Source organism: Nicotiana tomentosiformis, chromosome 1, assembly GCF_000390325.3.
Source record: "Nicotiana tomentosiformis chromosome 1, ASM39032v3, whole genome shotgun sequence".
Lineage (NCBI taxonomy): Eukaryota > Viridiplantae > Streptophyta > Magnoliopsida > Solanales > Solanaceae > Nicotiana > Nicotiana tomentosiformis.
Window position 1 is genome coordinate 75,148,729 of NC_090812.1, and position 13,951 is coordinate 75,162,679.

At 37.4% G+C, this 13,951-nt stretch overlaps 1 protein-coding gene across 6 annotated transcripts; it reads left to right on the forward strand.

Annotated features, from left to right (window-relative positions):
• Positions 1-5,072: 5,072 nt before the first annotated feature.
• LOC104086938 (SWI/SNF complex subunit SWI3D) lies at positions 5,073-13,950 on the forward strand. Of its 6 annotated transcripts, none has more exons than XR_011410860.1 (9): positions 5,073-5,692; positions 6,209-6,735; positions 6,972-7,544; positions 8,078-8,241; positions 8,319-8,887; positions 10,744-10,934; positions 11,589-12,017; positions 12,594-13,012; positions 13,659-13,950. XR_011410860.1 is itself a non-coding variant. In XM_070185559.1 (7 exons), the coding sequence occupies exons 1-7, from the start codon at positions 5,194-5,196 to the stop codon at positions 11,907-11,909; spliced, it is 2,844 nt and encodes a 947-aa protein (XP_070041660.1). In that variant the 5' UTR covers positions 5,073-5,193; the 3' UTR covers positions 11,910-12,477. The 6 variants fall into 6 exon arrangements, 2 of the variants coding, with proteins under 2 accessions (XP_070041660.1, XP_009589593.1); XR_011410861.1 differs by having other exon boundaries at positions 12,594-12,685; XR_011410863.1 differs by having other exon boundaries at positions 12,597-12,685.
• The last annotated feature ends 1 nt before the right edge of the window (position 13,951 follows it).

Here is a 13,951-nt window from a genome sequence, read left to right on the forward strand (position 1 = left end):
TTCAAATACATGAAACCACCTCTTTACCATTAATGTAAATAATGGCACAACTTGAAACCTCTACAAGGAACACAATGTATATTACTCATTGGATGAGTTGAACCACGTAAGACAAGTTGTAGACCTAGCTAACTCATGAAATTATAAGGAAAGAAGATCTAGGAGGCTTGAAACCAGCCTAAGTAGTCAAGGCGCTATGAGGATAAGTGACATAAGGAAAAAAAAGAGAATTCATGAAAGGCAATATCATAATATTAAGAATGCTGCCACAAAAGTGAGCCCGAGGCTTAGAAGGAACAAAGTAAGCTGTCAGCCTAATAAAGCCTATAAAATTTCTAGAATGTTGACAAATGGCCTACAGATTGGCCTTGCACATACTTTTACTCCCTGGTCACCGAATATGCAAAGCATCGATGCTACAAGAACGATCCATCAAATGCGAATTTCAGAATAGCAGAAGTTAGTGAAAGAATTATCCTATAAAGAGATTTTATTAAAAAAGTGGACAATAAAGTTAAGAGAATAAGGGAGACATGTAACTTCGAGTAAAGTAGTACAGTGGGATTGTAGCACCACAATGCTTTATCATATAAAGAGCTACCTATGGTGATCATAGACAAATAAGTCGAAAGATATTGAATCAATGATATTGCTTTGATTTAGTATTATGGAGAAATCATTCAGCTGAGGAGACTACTTAGGAGCCCGAGCGATGGCACAATATTCTCATTTCTTCGAGATTTTAAGTGTAGACGTATTTCATGCTTTGAAAGATATAGCATGTTGAGCCACGTGGTTCCTATGTCTATAACAACATATAATAGCTTTGATGTGTATATTGGTGTATCATAATGTCATATATTGTTGAATGAAGTAGCTGAATATGCGAGATGTTATTGCTATGTTGATTGGACATGTTGAAATTTTTGTACACTTCTAGTTACGAAGAAACTCTACCTAAATTCTCTAAAATTTAAAGAGTTAGCCAACTTTCGGGGTTGCAAGATGAAAGTAAATATGGCACAAGGCCTAAAGTTCTCTTCTAGACTGGCCATGAGTTGAATTCGATATCCAAGAACGAATGTCTTTTAACGGGGGATGAGTGTAAAGCCCCGGGCTATTTTAACATTTTGAGGTCTAAATTGATGATTAAATAATGATAAATATGGTGACGTAAATTATTTTCTACATCATTAATTGAGTAGCGTATTGATAAGTATGTTGGAAATTAAGAGACGATACCATGACTAGTCATTTCAGTGGGAAAAATTATTGCCTATACTGATGTATTGTGAAACATGAAGAAGATTCAATATAGAGTATAATGTGATTTATAAAATATAATTCATTGAACAAGATATGAGAAGAAGTTATAAGGCGACTTCGATTTTAGTATGTTGTTTTGGTAGAAACTGTACAACCCAATAATCTTGCCCAATTAACTATTCTTACATCTGAACGAGGTCAAATTATAAGAAGTAATAAGGCTGCCTTACACGTGAGTTTTAAGCCATTTTGGACGACAGTCACCTAAGGTCTTCTATGAGACTTTATAAAGAGCAGTAACAGATATATGCTCGGTCATTCTTTAGAGAAGGCAAATTATCTTACGTTTTCTGTTTCTGTCCCAAACATAATGTGTTTAACGTTCTAGGCCAAACGTTATTTTAAGTGGGGAGAATGTAATATCCCAAAAATTAAGGGATAAATTTGACACAAAAAAAACAAAATAAGAATCTTGCGGGCCATGACCCATATAGTAACGTAAGGGTTGGAGTGATATACTTCTAATCACTACAAGCTTCTGCCGCATAAGTTATTGGAAGAAAACAAAATGCTTTGGCTATTCAAATTAGTACGAAACTAGAAAAGAATTTTTTCATAAGTCAAAGGGAATATAAGGGTTAACTTGAAACCAAACAATTTCTTGGTTGCTACATACAAGAACGTAGATACAAAGCTTAATAGCTTGGTTATGGTATTTGTGCAGCCACGAATATAAAGCTACGACAAAGGAACAAATAATTTGTTTGGCATCCGGAAAGTAGAGAACGCAGCAACAAATCCATGTTGTTCCACGCCATTGTAACGCCACTTTGAGGAACTAAATAACTTTATTACTAGGGTCAAGGGTTCAGGTATTAACGTGCAAATACAGAATTAAAGTAAGTTTTATAGCTGGTTTATGTTATTATACATCTCATACACAGACTTTAACATCAAATTCTATTCAATTGCTCAGTTTCAAGAAAACCTATCAAGTTACCTAAAAGACGAAGAATGTAGATTTTCATGTGCCAAGAATGAATTGTTTGACCAATGTTTGGCTTTGTTGGAGCATGTGTTTGGAATGAAAGGAAAAATTGAGGTGAGTTGAGGCTTACTCTCCTAGTAAGGAATTCCATTTAGAACCCAAGTGCTTCATATGTTCGATAAATCCAAGTCATGTCTTCTTGTACTTCAGTACTCACTTCATTCCATTCTTGTTTAGTACGGCTTTATATGTGATAGGATAACATGCTTAGACGTATTACCACTTGTTATGTGTCTTTATTTATGATATTTAAATTCAGTTCAGTATTCAGTTTCAACATTCATTCATACATTAATGTGATCACATTTAGAAGGGAGAGCTAGCCGACCTCCCCTTGCGTGAGTGCCACCGGGGCCAGGGTTAGCTACCTCATGCTCGTAGGGGCTATTATTTGTTGGGGAGATAGGCCGACACTCCCCCGTGCGTGTTGCCAGATCTCGCGTACGCAGGGCCACTGTGTGTAACTAATTTTTGGGAAAGTCATTCTTTTCAAAATAACTCAATTTTCAACTTTAGTTTCAGTTATTAGTTATAGACTTAGTTTTCAGTTTTAGTTATCAGTTTACAGTTCTGCTTATAATTTCAATTTTCAGCTCATTACTTGTTTATATATTTTAAATAATTTACATAATATCCTGTGAACCTACTTCCTTTCATATTATGATTTTTCCCAAAAGGTCTCGCTCCGTCTTTTTAGGAGGTAGTTTATGAGACTTACTGGGTATCCTTTGGTAGTACTTAACCTGTTTGGGCCTGCCACGTTGTGTGGCAGGTGTTGAGATTGTAAGTGAGGAGACTCGTGGTTAGAGACAGACTCGGTAGACTTTGTTGGTGAGCCCGTTGATTCTTTATAGCGATAGCCAAATTTCTTCAGCTTATGTTATTTATTTTGCATGTTATATATTCCCAGGGAATGTCTCATAGTTTATATGTTTAGATTTAAATCTTTAGAGGCTTGTGACTTTGTCTCGTGGGTTATTGGCTCATAGTTCAGTTATGTTAGAATCATGTAACTCAGTTGTCAGACAAGTAATTTAATTTAATTTTAGTTATTCAATTTTATTGAACTTAATAGTATTATGATATTTACACTTAGCATATACTAGTTAAGGGTTCGCCCGACGGTTAGTAAAAGTTGGGTGCCAATCACGTTCCACCCCAGTTCGGGAGCGTGACAATTAAAAATAAATTTACACAAGTAAGATAACATCTTCAATAAGGGAATTACATAATAAAAAAAATTTAAAAATATCTTCAATAGATAAATTATACCCCACGAGTAAAAAATTAAATAAACTACAAGTTCTCAAAAATCAAAATCATAAATCTCATATTTTTTAAGCAATGCTTACGAAAGTTTTGTCATAATCTAATACTAAAGAGATTTAAATTATATTTAATAACCATAGAATAACATAATTTTTTATGATATAATAAAAAAAGATGAATAAAATTGAACTCAATCGTAAATTCCCATTAAGACCCAGATTTTTCGGATATGAAAGAAAAAAACTCATAAATTTGAGATTAAGAGGAATGCTTATTTTATAAAATTTTATAATTTTGGAGTCTCGTTTTTTGAGTGTTCTTGTTAGAGATCGCATATAAATAATAGAATAAAGAAAAAAAATGCAAAAAATAATGAAACGATAAATAAAAAATTGGGAGGTAGCCGAAAAGGAAAATTACTGGGACAAAAAGAAAATAAAAAGCACGCGAAAAGTGAAAGTGGGACAAGGTTCAAAATAATTTTCAACTTGAATTTTAGATAGAGGAAAGCTTTCAAAAAGATCTATCAGCCATGATACCTTTGTCTAATTTACTGTTGCGGGTGATATGATCAGATATTTAACCTAATTTAAGAAAATTTCAACATAGGTATATAAATATTTTATTATCTTAGCGGGTGCCATGCTACCTATTGTAAAGGATGGATCCGCCCGTGAGTGTTCATCAAAATTCACATGTTGCCTTTGTCATTCTAGTTAGTACTAGTTATTATTATATTACTAAAAATAATAATAACCACGATTTAGTAATTGCATTAAAAATTCAGGCCCCTTCACCACATTTAGTGGATAGTGCGTATATAATCAATTGATGATACTGTTAACAGATATGCAGAAAAGCAAAAGTTTGATAACAATTTATTTGGCTAAGTTAATATTTTCAACAAAAATAAAGTTCAGAGCAAAACGAAACAACAAAAATAACGAGCAATTTCAGATAAGTTAAGGTTGACTATATAAATTTTTGATCATATTTCTTCATTTAAATTTAACTCATGTCGTCATACCAAATAAATTAAAGGTGAAAGTGAAACCTGCACCATCAATCAACAGCTTCCAAAGATATTGCGGGTAGTCCGAAACTCACCCGAACTCCCTGGGATCCCGTCCAAATATTTCAACAAGTCCATAAATACTACCGTATCTATCCAAGGTCTCAAAACATCTATGAAAACAATACATCTAAAAATAGAGGGCCAAAGCACATGTTGAACTAAGTAAAGCTCTTAGCTAAATCAATGTGGCAAGTGAAAAATTCAATTTAAATGTTGAAATCTTGTTTATTTGTTTCAATATTTATTCAATTTAACTGACAAAAGGTATCAGCACTTTAAAATAACACCTTTAATTAACCCAATTTCTATAAATTGCTAAAAAAAAACTTTAAACGCCGTTCTATATACGCACTGTAGCAAAGACTTGGTAATGTCATCAACGGTTCTGGTTTAGTTTCGTTTTTTTATTAGAGAGTCCATGTAAACTAACATGTACCGACGGTGCAACGCATCATCTTGAGGCTCAAAAATTACATATCCTCCTTTTCGAAGACGACGATCTGAGTGTAGGTGCAAGTAGTTCAGCTCTCAAATAATGGAGGAGAAACGGAAGGACGCCGGAACTCCACCACCGGCAGTTGCCGACACGCCGACGAAAGCGGCTGATGTTCCGTCTGCCGAGGCACCTACGTCTCGTCGAAGAGGCGGCGGCCAGAAACGAAAAGCAAGCGCCATTGGAAGCGGCGGCGCTGGTTCGACTCCTCCATCAACTTCGTCGAAGCGTCAGGCGCGTGAGAAGCAGTCATCAGTACCTTTTCCACCGATCCACAACGGTCCGCTCACGAGAGCTGCACGGCAGCAGCCAAACAACGCCCCCGCCCCCGCCGCAGCTGCTTCTCCGTCAAGTTCTGGTATCAAGAGTGAATCGGAGGTGCTGCCGACGGCTGTGGCCGGCGGAGAAGAGGCGTTGAAGGTTGAGCGAGAGTTAAATGAAGCTAAGGAGGATTTAGAGGCATTAGAGGCTGAAATTGAAGCTGAAATTGAGGCAATTAGATCCCGAGATCCTAATGCTCACGTTGTGCCGACTCATGCTGGTGAGTTATAAGTAGCTTTTTATAAAATTGGAAATTGAGGAATTGAACATGTTTATTGATAGAGTAAGCTGAAGATCTGGTTGAAACTAGAAATTGAATTTATGAGGTTAAAGTTTATATCTTTGAGATAGATTTAGTGTTACTTTACAAATAAGGAGGAGTTTTTACATTTACAGTTTCATAGTAAATACTCCTTCCATCTCATTTTTGACTTATACACTTTATTAGTAATAGTAGAAGAAAATATTAAAAGTAATGGTTGAAAGTTAGTTTGGCATTGAAAATATCATATCATAGTTTAGAATTTGGACAATAATGAATTTTATTTCTTGACAATTGCCGGAGTTGTATAGAAATGGAACAGTGTCAACAATTTAGGCATTCCAAAAAGGAAAGAGTTTTTCAAAAGTTTAAACTGGAAATTGCTATCTCATCTTTCTAATCTATAGTCTGTAACTAAAATTCAAAAGCATTAGGGATTTTCCGGATATTTTATGACATTTTCAAGGTTTTTAGGTTGGTTTTCTTGGAGAAAGGTTCATCCTTTGGAGAAGCGAACAATGCCGTCATTCTTCAGTGGGAAGTCAGAAAGTAGGACTTCAGAAATATACATGGAGATACGGAATTGGATCATGAAAAAGTATCACGCTGACCCCAACGTTCAAATTGAGTTGAGTGATTTGTCTGAGCTCTCATCAGGAGATTTGGATGCAAAGCAGGAAGTGATGGAGTTTTTGGATTACTGGGGTTTAATTAATTATCACCCCTTCCCACAAACTAATTCAGATATGAGAGTTGATATTGATGCAGACGAGTCAGCAAAGACAGATTCTTTGGTTGATAAGTTGTTTCGATTTGAATCAGATGAAACATGGACCCCAGTTCTTCCGAGGTCTAGTGTAGCTACTCCTATGTCTTCTGGTTTTTTTCCAGAGTCAGCTATTGCTGAAGAACTGATGAAGTCTGAAGGGCCAGCTGTTGAGTACCATTGTAACTCTTGTTCAGCGGACTGCTCAAGAAAGCGGTATCATTGTCAAAAGCAGGTATTTTTGCTCAATTCTAATGTCCTTTTTCCTTTTAGGGCTAATGAGTTAAGACATAGATATGAGAAATGATGCAGCTTGTCCATGTTTTAATATCCTTAGGTTGTATGGTTCATAATTTCTTGTTCAATTACATATTAAAACGCCATCGTCGCTTCTGAAGTATATTTGTCAAAACTTGAGTACTTACTTAAATGCCTGACTGTCTTCTTGTGTTTGTTGTTTTTACTACATAGGCAGATTTTGACTTGTGTAGCGAATGCTTCAACAACGGGAAGTTTGGATCTGGGATGTCCCCTTCAGATTTCATTCTTATGGAGCCTGCTGAGGCTGGCGGCGCAAGTGGTGGGAAGTGGACAGATCAGGAGACTCTTCTTCTCCTTGAGGCGCTAGAGCTTTATAAGGAAAACTGGAATGAAATTGCTGAGCATGTGGCTACGAAGACCAAAGCTCAGTGTATTCTGCACTTTATTGAAATGCCAATAGAGGATATATTCCTGGATACTGATGTTGAAAGTAACAAGAGTGTTAAAGAAAAAGAAGACACAGTTTTGTCTAAAGATGATACATCAGCCAGTATTGATGCCCCAGAAACAAAAGAGAGTAAGGACGATGGAAATGACAATCAGCTTTCATCCACAGTGGAAACTTCAAAGCCAGAGAATGTGAATGAGCTAATTCCCCGGGAGGAAGTTGGTGAGAACTGTGCACTCAACGCGCTGAGGGATGCATTTACAGCTGTTGGTTCTTATCCTCCACCTGGAGAACGTGTTTCATTTGCTGAAGCTGGCAATCCTGTAATGGCACTGGTATGTTGGTTTCTTTTCCTTTTGATAGGCTCAACCACAATTGTGATGCAACTGAGCGCTCAAGGCACTCCATTGAAAGCTAGAAATCTTTACATGTCTTTTCCAGAATAATGAAATCAAATTGTTTGTGTTATTTACTTGATGAAGGTCAAATCTTTCCAGCGGTGGAAGTCTTTCCTCACCATTTTTACAGGCTGAGACCTTGTTTTGAGAAGGATAGGGTTTGATTTTAGCACTGCGTGTCAATGAGATATTTTAATCCCGTTCTAAGGAGGCAGTCGTTAAAAGTATAATCCAGTTGGTTTTCTGTTCTGCTGTTAAACCTCTGATTATTATTAAAATATGGATGAACACAATGAACTTACTGATCAATCCATCTTTTCATTCTAATATTGCTGTTTGCCCTTGAAAAGTAGAGGGGAGGGGGGGAGTTGAAACCGGAAAAACCAAAGTGATTACTGGAATAAATGTTTTCTGTACAATTCAAAAAAATATGTTTTGGTTGCCTTCATTATGATGCTTTCCTTCTCTAGGCAGCGTTCCTGGTGAAACTGGTAGAAGCTAACAGGGTTACTGCCTCAGTACGCAGCTCTTTGAAATCCATTTTTGGCAATCCATCTGGTGAGCAGCTAGCCTCAAGGCACTGTTTTGTTTTGGAAGATCCACCAGAGGGGAAGACATCACCAGATTCAGATAGGTTTGTGTTCCTCCCTTTAGCTTTAGTTAACAGGTATTGAATTGAGTTGGAGTCTAATTGCTAATTTAGTTATGCAGACCTGCTAATGGATCAGTTGATCCAGAAGATAAGAAAGATGAGGATGAGAATGTTGAAATGCAGAAAGAAGAAAAATTGACATCAGTTATCGATGAGAATGGCTTGTCAATTGCACCAAACAAAGAGACCAAAGCTGAAGTGAACATTGACAAAGAGTGTGAAGAGCAGGATGGTGAAAACCATGAAGAGAAAAATGAAAAGGAACTTGGAGAAGCGACGCAATTGGTCTCTACGAGTGACGAAAATCCAGAGAAATCTGATACTTCAAAGCAATCCAGTCAAATTCCTACTGACAAAGACGAGGAACCTGCATCACGTAAAGGACCAGATGATGCAGGGTTGGCAGTGGGAAAGGCACCAAGTACCACATCAGAATCAGATGATCTAACGTCTAAATTAGAGCTCCCACCCGGCTTTGAAAAGGAGTCGGTTGATAGAGCTTTAACAGCCATGCCTTCTGACTCTCCAGATACTCCTAAAGATGAGGACATGATGCCTGCTGTGCAAACAAAGGAGCCTGAGCAATCTGCGAAATCGAACACTGTAGCTGAAAATGATGCAGGTCCAAGTTCTCAATTTGGTGCTATGTTTTATGCATAGTTTAAGTTCTGCTAATCATGTTGCCCTAGGGCTTTGGTTCAATGCGAAAGGTAGTACAATGGGATGTGTTATTGGTGCATGTAACAAGTTCAAATCCTAGCTGGTGAACCGAGTTAGGTACTTAAGTGGAGAAGGATAGAGAGGCGGGCCTATCATCCACCGTGTTTCAAAGCTGGAAACACAGAGTTAATTAAAAAAAATGAAGTGGAAAATATTCTAATCATGGAGTGCAAGCACAAGTGGATACGATTCGTCAACATAAAGCTATATGGCATCCATTAATTATAAAAAATAAAATAAAAATACATGACTTGCATTTACGAGGAAATCGTCAAGCTATTGATTTTACAGAATAGTCTTTCAACTAAGAGAATCGCAGAGGATCTTTTGAGTCTTCAGCCAGTACTCGAGTTTGCAATTTGTAACATGACAGTGCTTTAGTTCTCATCACCAAACCCAGATCTTCAAATTAAACTGACACTGAAGTTTATTCCAGCACCCTTTATCTTTCCTATTTCGCTACACAATGTATTAGTCTCCTCTAATTCCTCTTATCTCCCACCTCTCTGAACTCTCATATTCCCCTCTGTCATCCAGTTTACCCTGCAACCCCCTCTCCCAACAAATAACCCGCAGAAAGTTGTAAGGATGATTGCTGCATTATTTTGGGTGCTTTAAATTGAATCCCTCTGATACTGTCTTGGTCTCATGTTAAGTGTCATACACTCTCTCTCTCTCTCTCTCTCTCTCTCTCTCTCTCTCTCTCTCTCTCTCTCTCTCTCTCCCTCTGTTTCGATTTATTCATACTTTCACTTAGGGATGTTCAAAAGTGTTTGACACCATGCGTCATTAATACCATGGCTTAATAATAACTTTAAGAATTCGTAGTCATTTACTTTGATATAGTGCTTTTTTAATCCAACTAGCTTTACCTTTAATATTTATTATTTACTACCATTACAACTGCTATAATACTTGATATAATTATCATCTTCAGCTTCTTACTCAAGCAAAAAGCGACATATACAATGATACGTTTCTTGGGCTACCATCATATAAAATGAAATGGAGAGTATCCACACGCATAGTCCCCTCTTGTAAGGTGGGAATCATTGATGAGAATCCACAGGTAGAGGTAGATAGAGAGAAAAGAGAGAAGTTGACCTTGAAATGAAAACATGTTGAACTAACACGAGAGAGGAGTGGATTTGGGAGGACGGGCGGGTCCTTTGTGAAATTGGGATAGGAATTTCAGGAGTTTTTAGAAAGGAGATGCAATGCGCAGTGAGTTGATGGATTTGTTGGAGCTGGGGAACGCAAATGATGGGCAAAGTGGGACAAGTAAGGCGGACAGTTTAGGATTTTTGTGTGGAAGCTCTTATATGACTTTGTATGCGGGAATTTCAGAATCAATTAAGGGAATAAATTCAGATGAAAGGTAAAAGAATAGCAAGCAAATGCTTGTGCTGTTCGGAACATGATAATTACAGTATTGATCACCTCTTCATCAAGAGTGATCTTCCTAAGGGTTTTGAACCATTTAGAAAAACAATTTTATCCTTAAGGGTTAAATGTTACAAAGACCAATGATCTTAAATATTCGTTTAGATAATTAGGAATCACTACAAGAAAATCTAAAGTTGGAGTAGGAAAGTGCGATTGCCAATTGCCATAGCCTCGGGGCTTATGCTGTGGTTTTCTCTTTTTGGTTGCTTCCCAGAGTGGAGAACTCATTCATATTCTTCTCTCTGCACTATAGCAAGGCTTTTAAGAATTTGTAACTCCTATAATTCTGAATTTTTCCCTTGGTGCTCTGTTGCTCAGGGGCTGGAGAAGCGAAAGACTCTGTAGATGGGAGAAAAGATCCTTTGAAGACCAAAAATGATCTGGATATCGATAAGATCAATCGTGCAGCAGTCACTGCTCTGTCGGCTGCAGCAGTCAAGGCAAAATGTCTTGCAGATCAAGAAGAGGACCAAATTCGGCAGCTTACTACGTCATTAATAGAGAAGCAGGTAATTTTGGCCAGCCAGCTCTTTGACAATTGTATCTTTTTTTGATAACTGTGGTGTCCGGTCTAGCTTGCGTGCACCTCGACTACTAATTCCACGGGATACCTGCCACCTCCCACCCGCAACAGGTGCCTGTATCTTTTGGGCTCCTAATGTTCTATGGGAATCACCCAACAGTTGCAAGCTCTTCACACATTTCTACTGGGCTAGACTTCCAGTCAAACTTGAGACTGATCAGCTAATGCGGTTTAATGCAAGATGTAGGCTGAAATAGATCTTGAGCAATCAAAGCAGCTCTGGATGATTTGTTTGTAATTAAGGAATGGATAATAAGCTGTTTTCCAGTTGGAGTATAAAATGTATTTGTTTTCCTTTAAGAAGAGAAAAAATTATTATGTTGTATAGATGAGTGGTAGACTGTCTCTATCTCTTGGGAAATACATCCTCTATTCTCCCTTCTTTGGTTGAATGTTTATGTTGCTTTACATTGGAGGAATCCTAACCGAGTTTAACCATTGAGGTAGGACTTGTCTGGTCAAGTTTTGATCATACTCTCGCAGGTTATGCCGACTTGATTTTGAGCTGCTTTAAGTTTTGACTCTCTTAGCTTTGCTTTGTCTCAAAGAGTACTCAACCCTTCAAGTTGCTTCTTTGCAGTTACACAAGCTGGAGAGCAAGTTAACCTTCTTCAGTGACATGGATAATGTGGTTATGAGGGTCAGAGAACTGCTGGAGAGGTCAAAACAGAGGCTTATCCATGAGCGTAATCAAATAATTCAATCAAGATATGCCTCTTCATCTCGTCCTGTGCCACAATCACTACTTGCTAACAGGCCTGGAATGACTGCATCTAGGCCGCTAAATGCAATGAGCTCCCAAAGGCTACCGAATTCAAGACCCATAATGGCAGGAATTCCTACACCAAGCTCTTTTATGCCTACAACAGTTACAGGAAATTCAATGCAGCCCTCAAAGTAGGTTAAGCTTATTCAGTTAGAACTAAGTAATATTTTCTCAAGTGCATGTGGATGAACTCATCTAGAAAACAAAAGAGCAAAGAATCAGTCTTCGAGTACCTTTCGTCATGTGAGTATGTGTCTACCCTTTCGTCATTGTTGTCCTCATTAACTTAAACTTGCTAATCTGCAGAAGTTAAAAGTTCTCTTTTTGTATCCAAATTCCAGCTGAAAGGATTGGGTTAGATAATAGATTTTGTTCTATATGAGAAAGAATCTGAGGACTGATAGCTAGAATTCTGGGAACGTGCAAGTTAAATGTTCAAGATGTGGGACCTTGGAAAGAGTGGGGCAATAAGTTGGTAATGGTTCTCAGTCATGAAAGAAAACCTGTTTTTGCATCCTCTAAAGCTTAAAGTTGTTCTTTGTTTCTGCCCCACCTCCCTACTCCCCCTCTTCCATTTGCCTCGTCTAATTCCTTCACATTATTACTTACAGTTCTCCTTTAATTTCTTCCCATGGCTGGTTAAGAAAACTGATTATTCAGACTTCTTGCAGTAACTAAAATTTTGATAAGCTATTGTTCTTTCTGTTCTGTGTTCTAGTTTTTCTTTATGTGGTCTCTATTAAGTTTGATTGGCTATCTGTCTATGGACTCGTTTTTATCTGTCTTCTAACAATGCATACTGGCCTGTGTTTGCTGCAGCAGACACAAGTTGTTACCACGAAACATCATACTTTTTCTTCCTTTTATGGCGATGCTCCGGGGCAACTTGGGCACCTCGAGTAATTTACCGGGTACTGGTCACCTCCCACCAGCATAGATACTTGACAACTTTGCTTGCCAAGACTTAGGCATATAAGAATAATTCATATAGAGTCACTCTTGCTGATATTCAAACCTTGGTTTTCAAGGTTGGCAATCCAGCTTTTCACCCATTAGGCTACCCCATGGAGTGTACTTTAATTCTTATTGAACTACTAGACTTATCTTCCGTGAAAATAGACTATCCTGTCAACATTTTATTCGGATCTTGCTGGATTCCAGGTTTAAATTCACCAAAGCTGCAAACATTTCTGGGCAATGTCTCCTTTTTTGTCAATTTGTCAACTGAAAGTGGACAGGTTTTCTCAAATTTTCCACAATTAATTATTTTGTTAAATTCATTTCCAACCTTTCAGTCAGGACATATTTGTTCAATATTTAGCTTGATTGAATATAAAGGATTGGGGGGATCTGATGGATCTAAAAGTAGGGTAAGTAATTTGTCGACCTTGTTATAAATGCTTAAAACCCATTTCACTTTGCTTAGACATGCTTTTGAATCTATTTTGATGCTTATATAGACAGTTTAATTAACTATGTTACTCAAGGGTTTGGCCTTTGTCTTTGGTTCTGTAAATGGAGCTTCTTATGTTATTAAAAGGATTTTTCTGTTCACTGATCTGTTTTGCAAGTACTGCTAAATTTTCGGACTGTGAACAAGCCCAGTATAATTGTAAAATGTGATCCATCCAGACAGCGTTTAGAGTGGTTTTCTGGCCAAAATTACATTTCAGAATTCTCAAGTTATCATTATGGTGAAATTTTTAGAGATATTGGCTCCTTTTCCTCCTGTTCGCAGCTGCAGTTCTCTATTTATTTACTTCATTTGGTTATAAAAAGAAGCTCTGGTTCTCTATTTTCACAACCGAGCAGTTGCCAAGTTTTGTTTGGAAGATGTAGTTGCTCCATAGATTAATTTAGCATTTGTTGTCACGTGTTAATCAGGTTCTGGCGACAGTGAAATTTAGGATTGGCATCTGCTAGTTGTTCCGTTGCTGGAAAACAAAGTTTATAGATTGGACTGGACAGCAAAATATAAGTGGTTTCTAGTGCATTATAAACGTGAGATCTTTTATGCTTCTATGTATGGAAGTAAAGTGTTCACTTTGTTATCTTTCACCTGCGACATTCATTGCGCACCTCCCGACAACTTCCTGATTTGACATCTAATAGACAATATGATGCTACTTCAATTAACCAGGTGTTCTATTTTAAAGATGAATGTGTGGTTGCTGTGC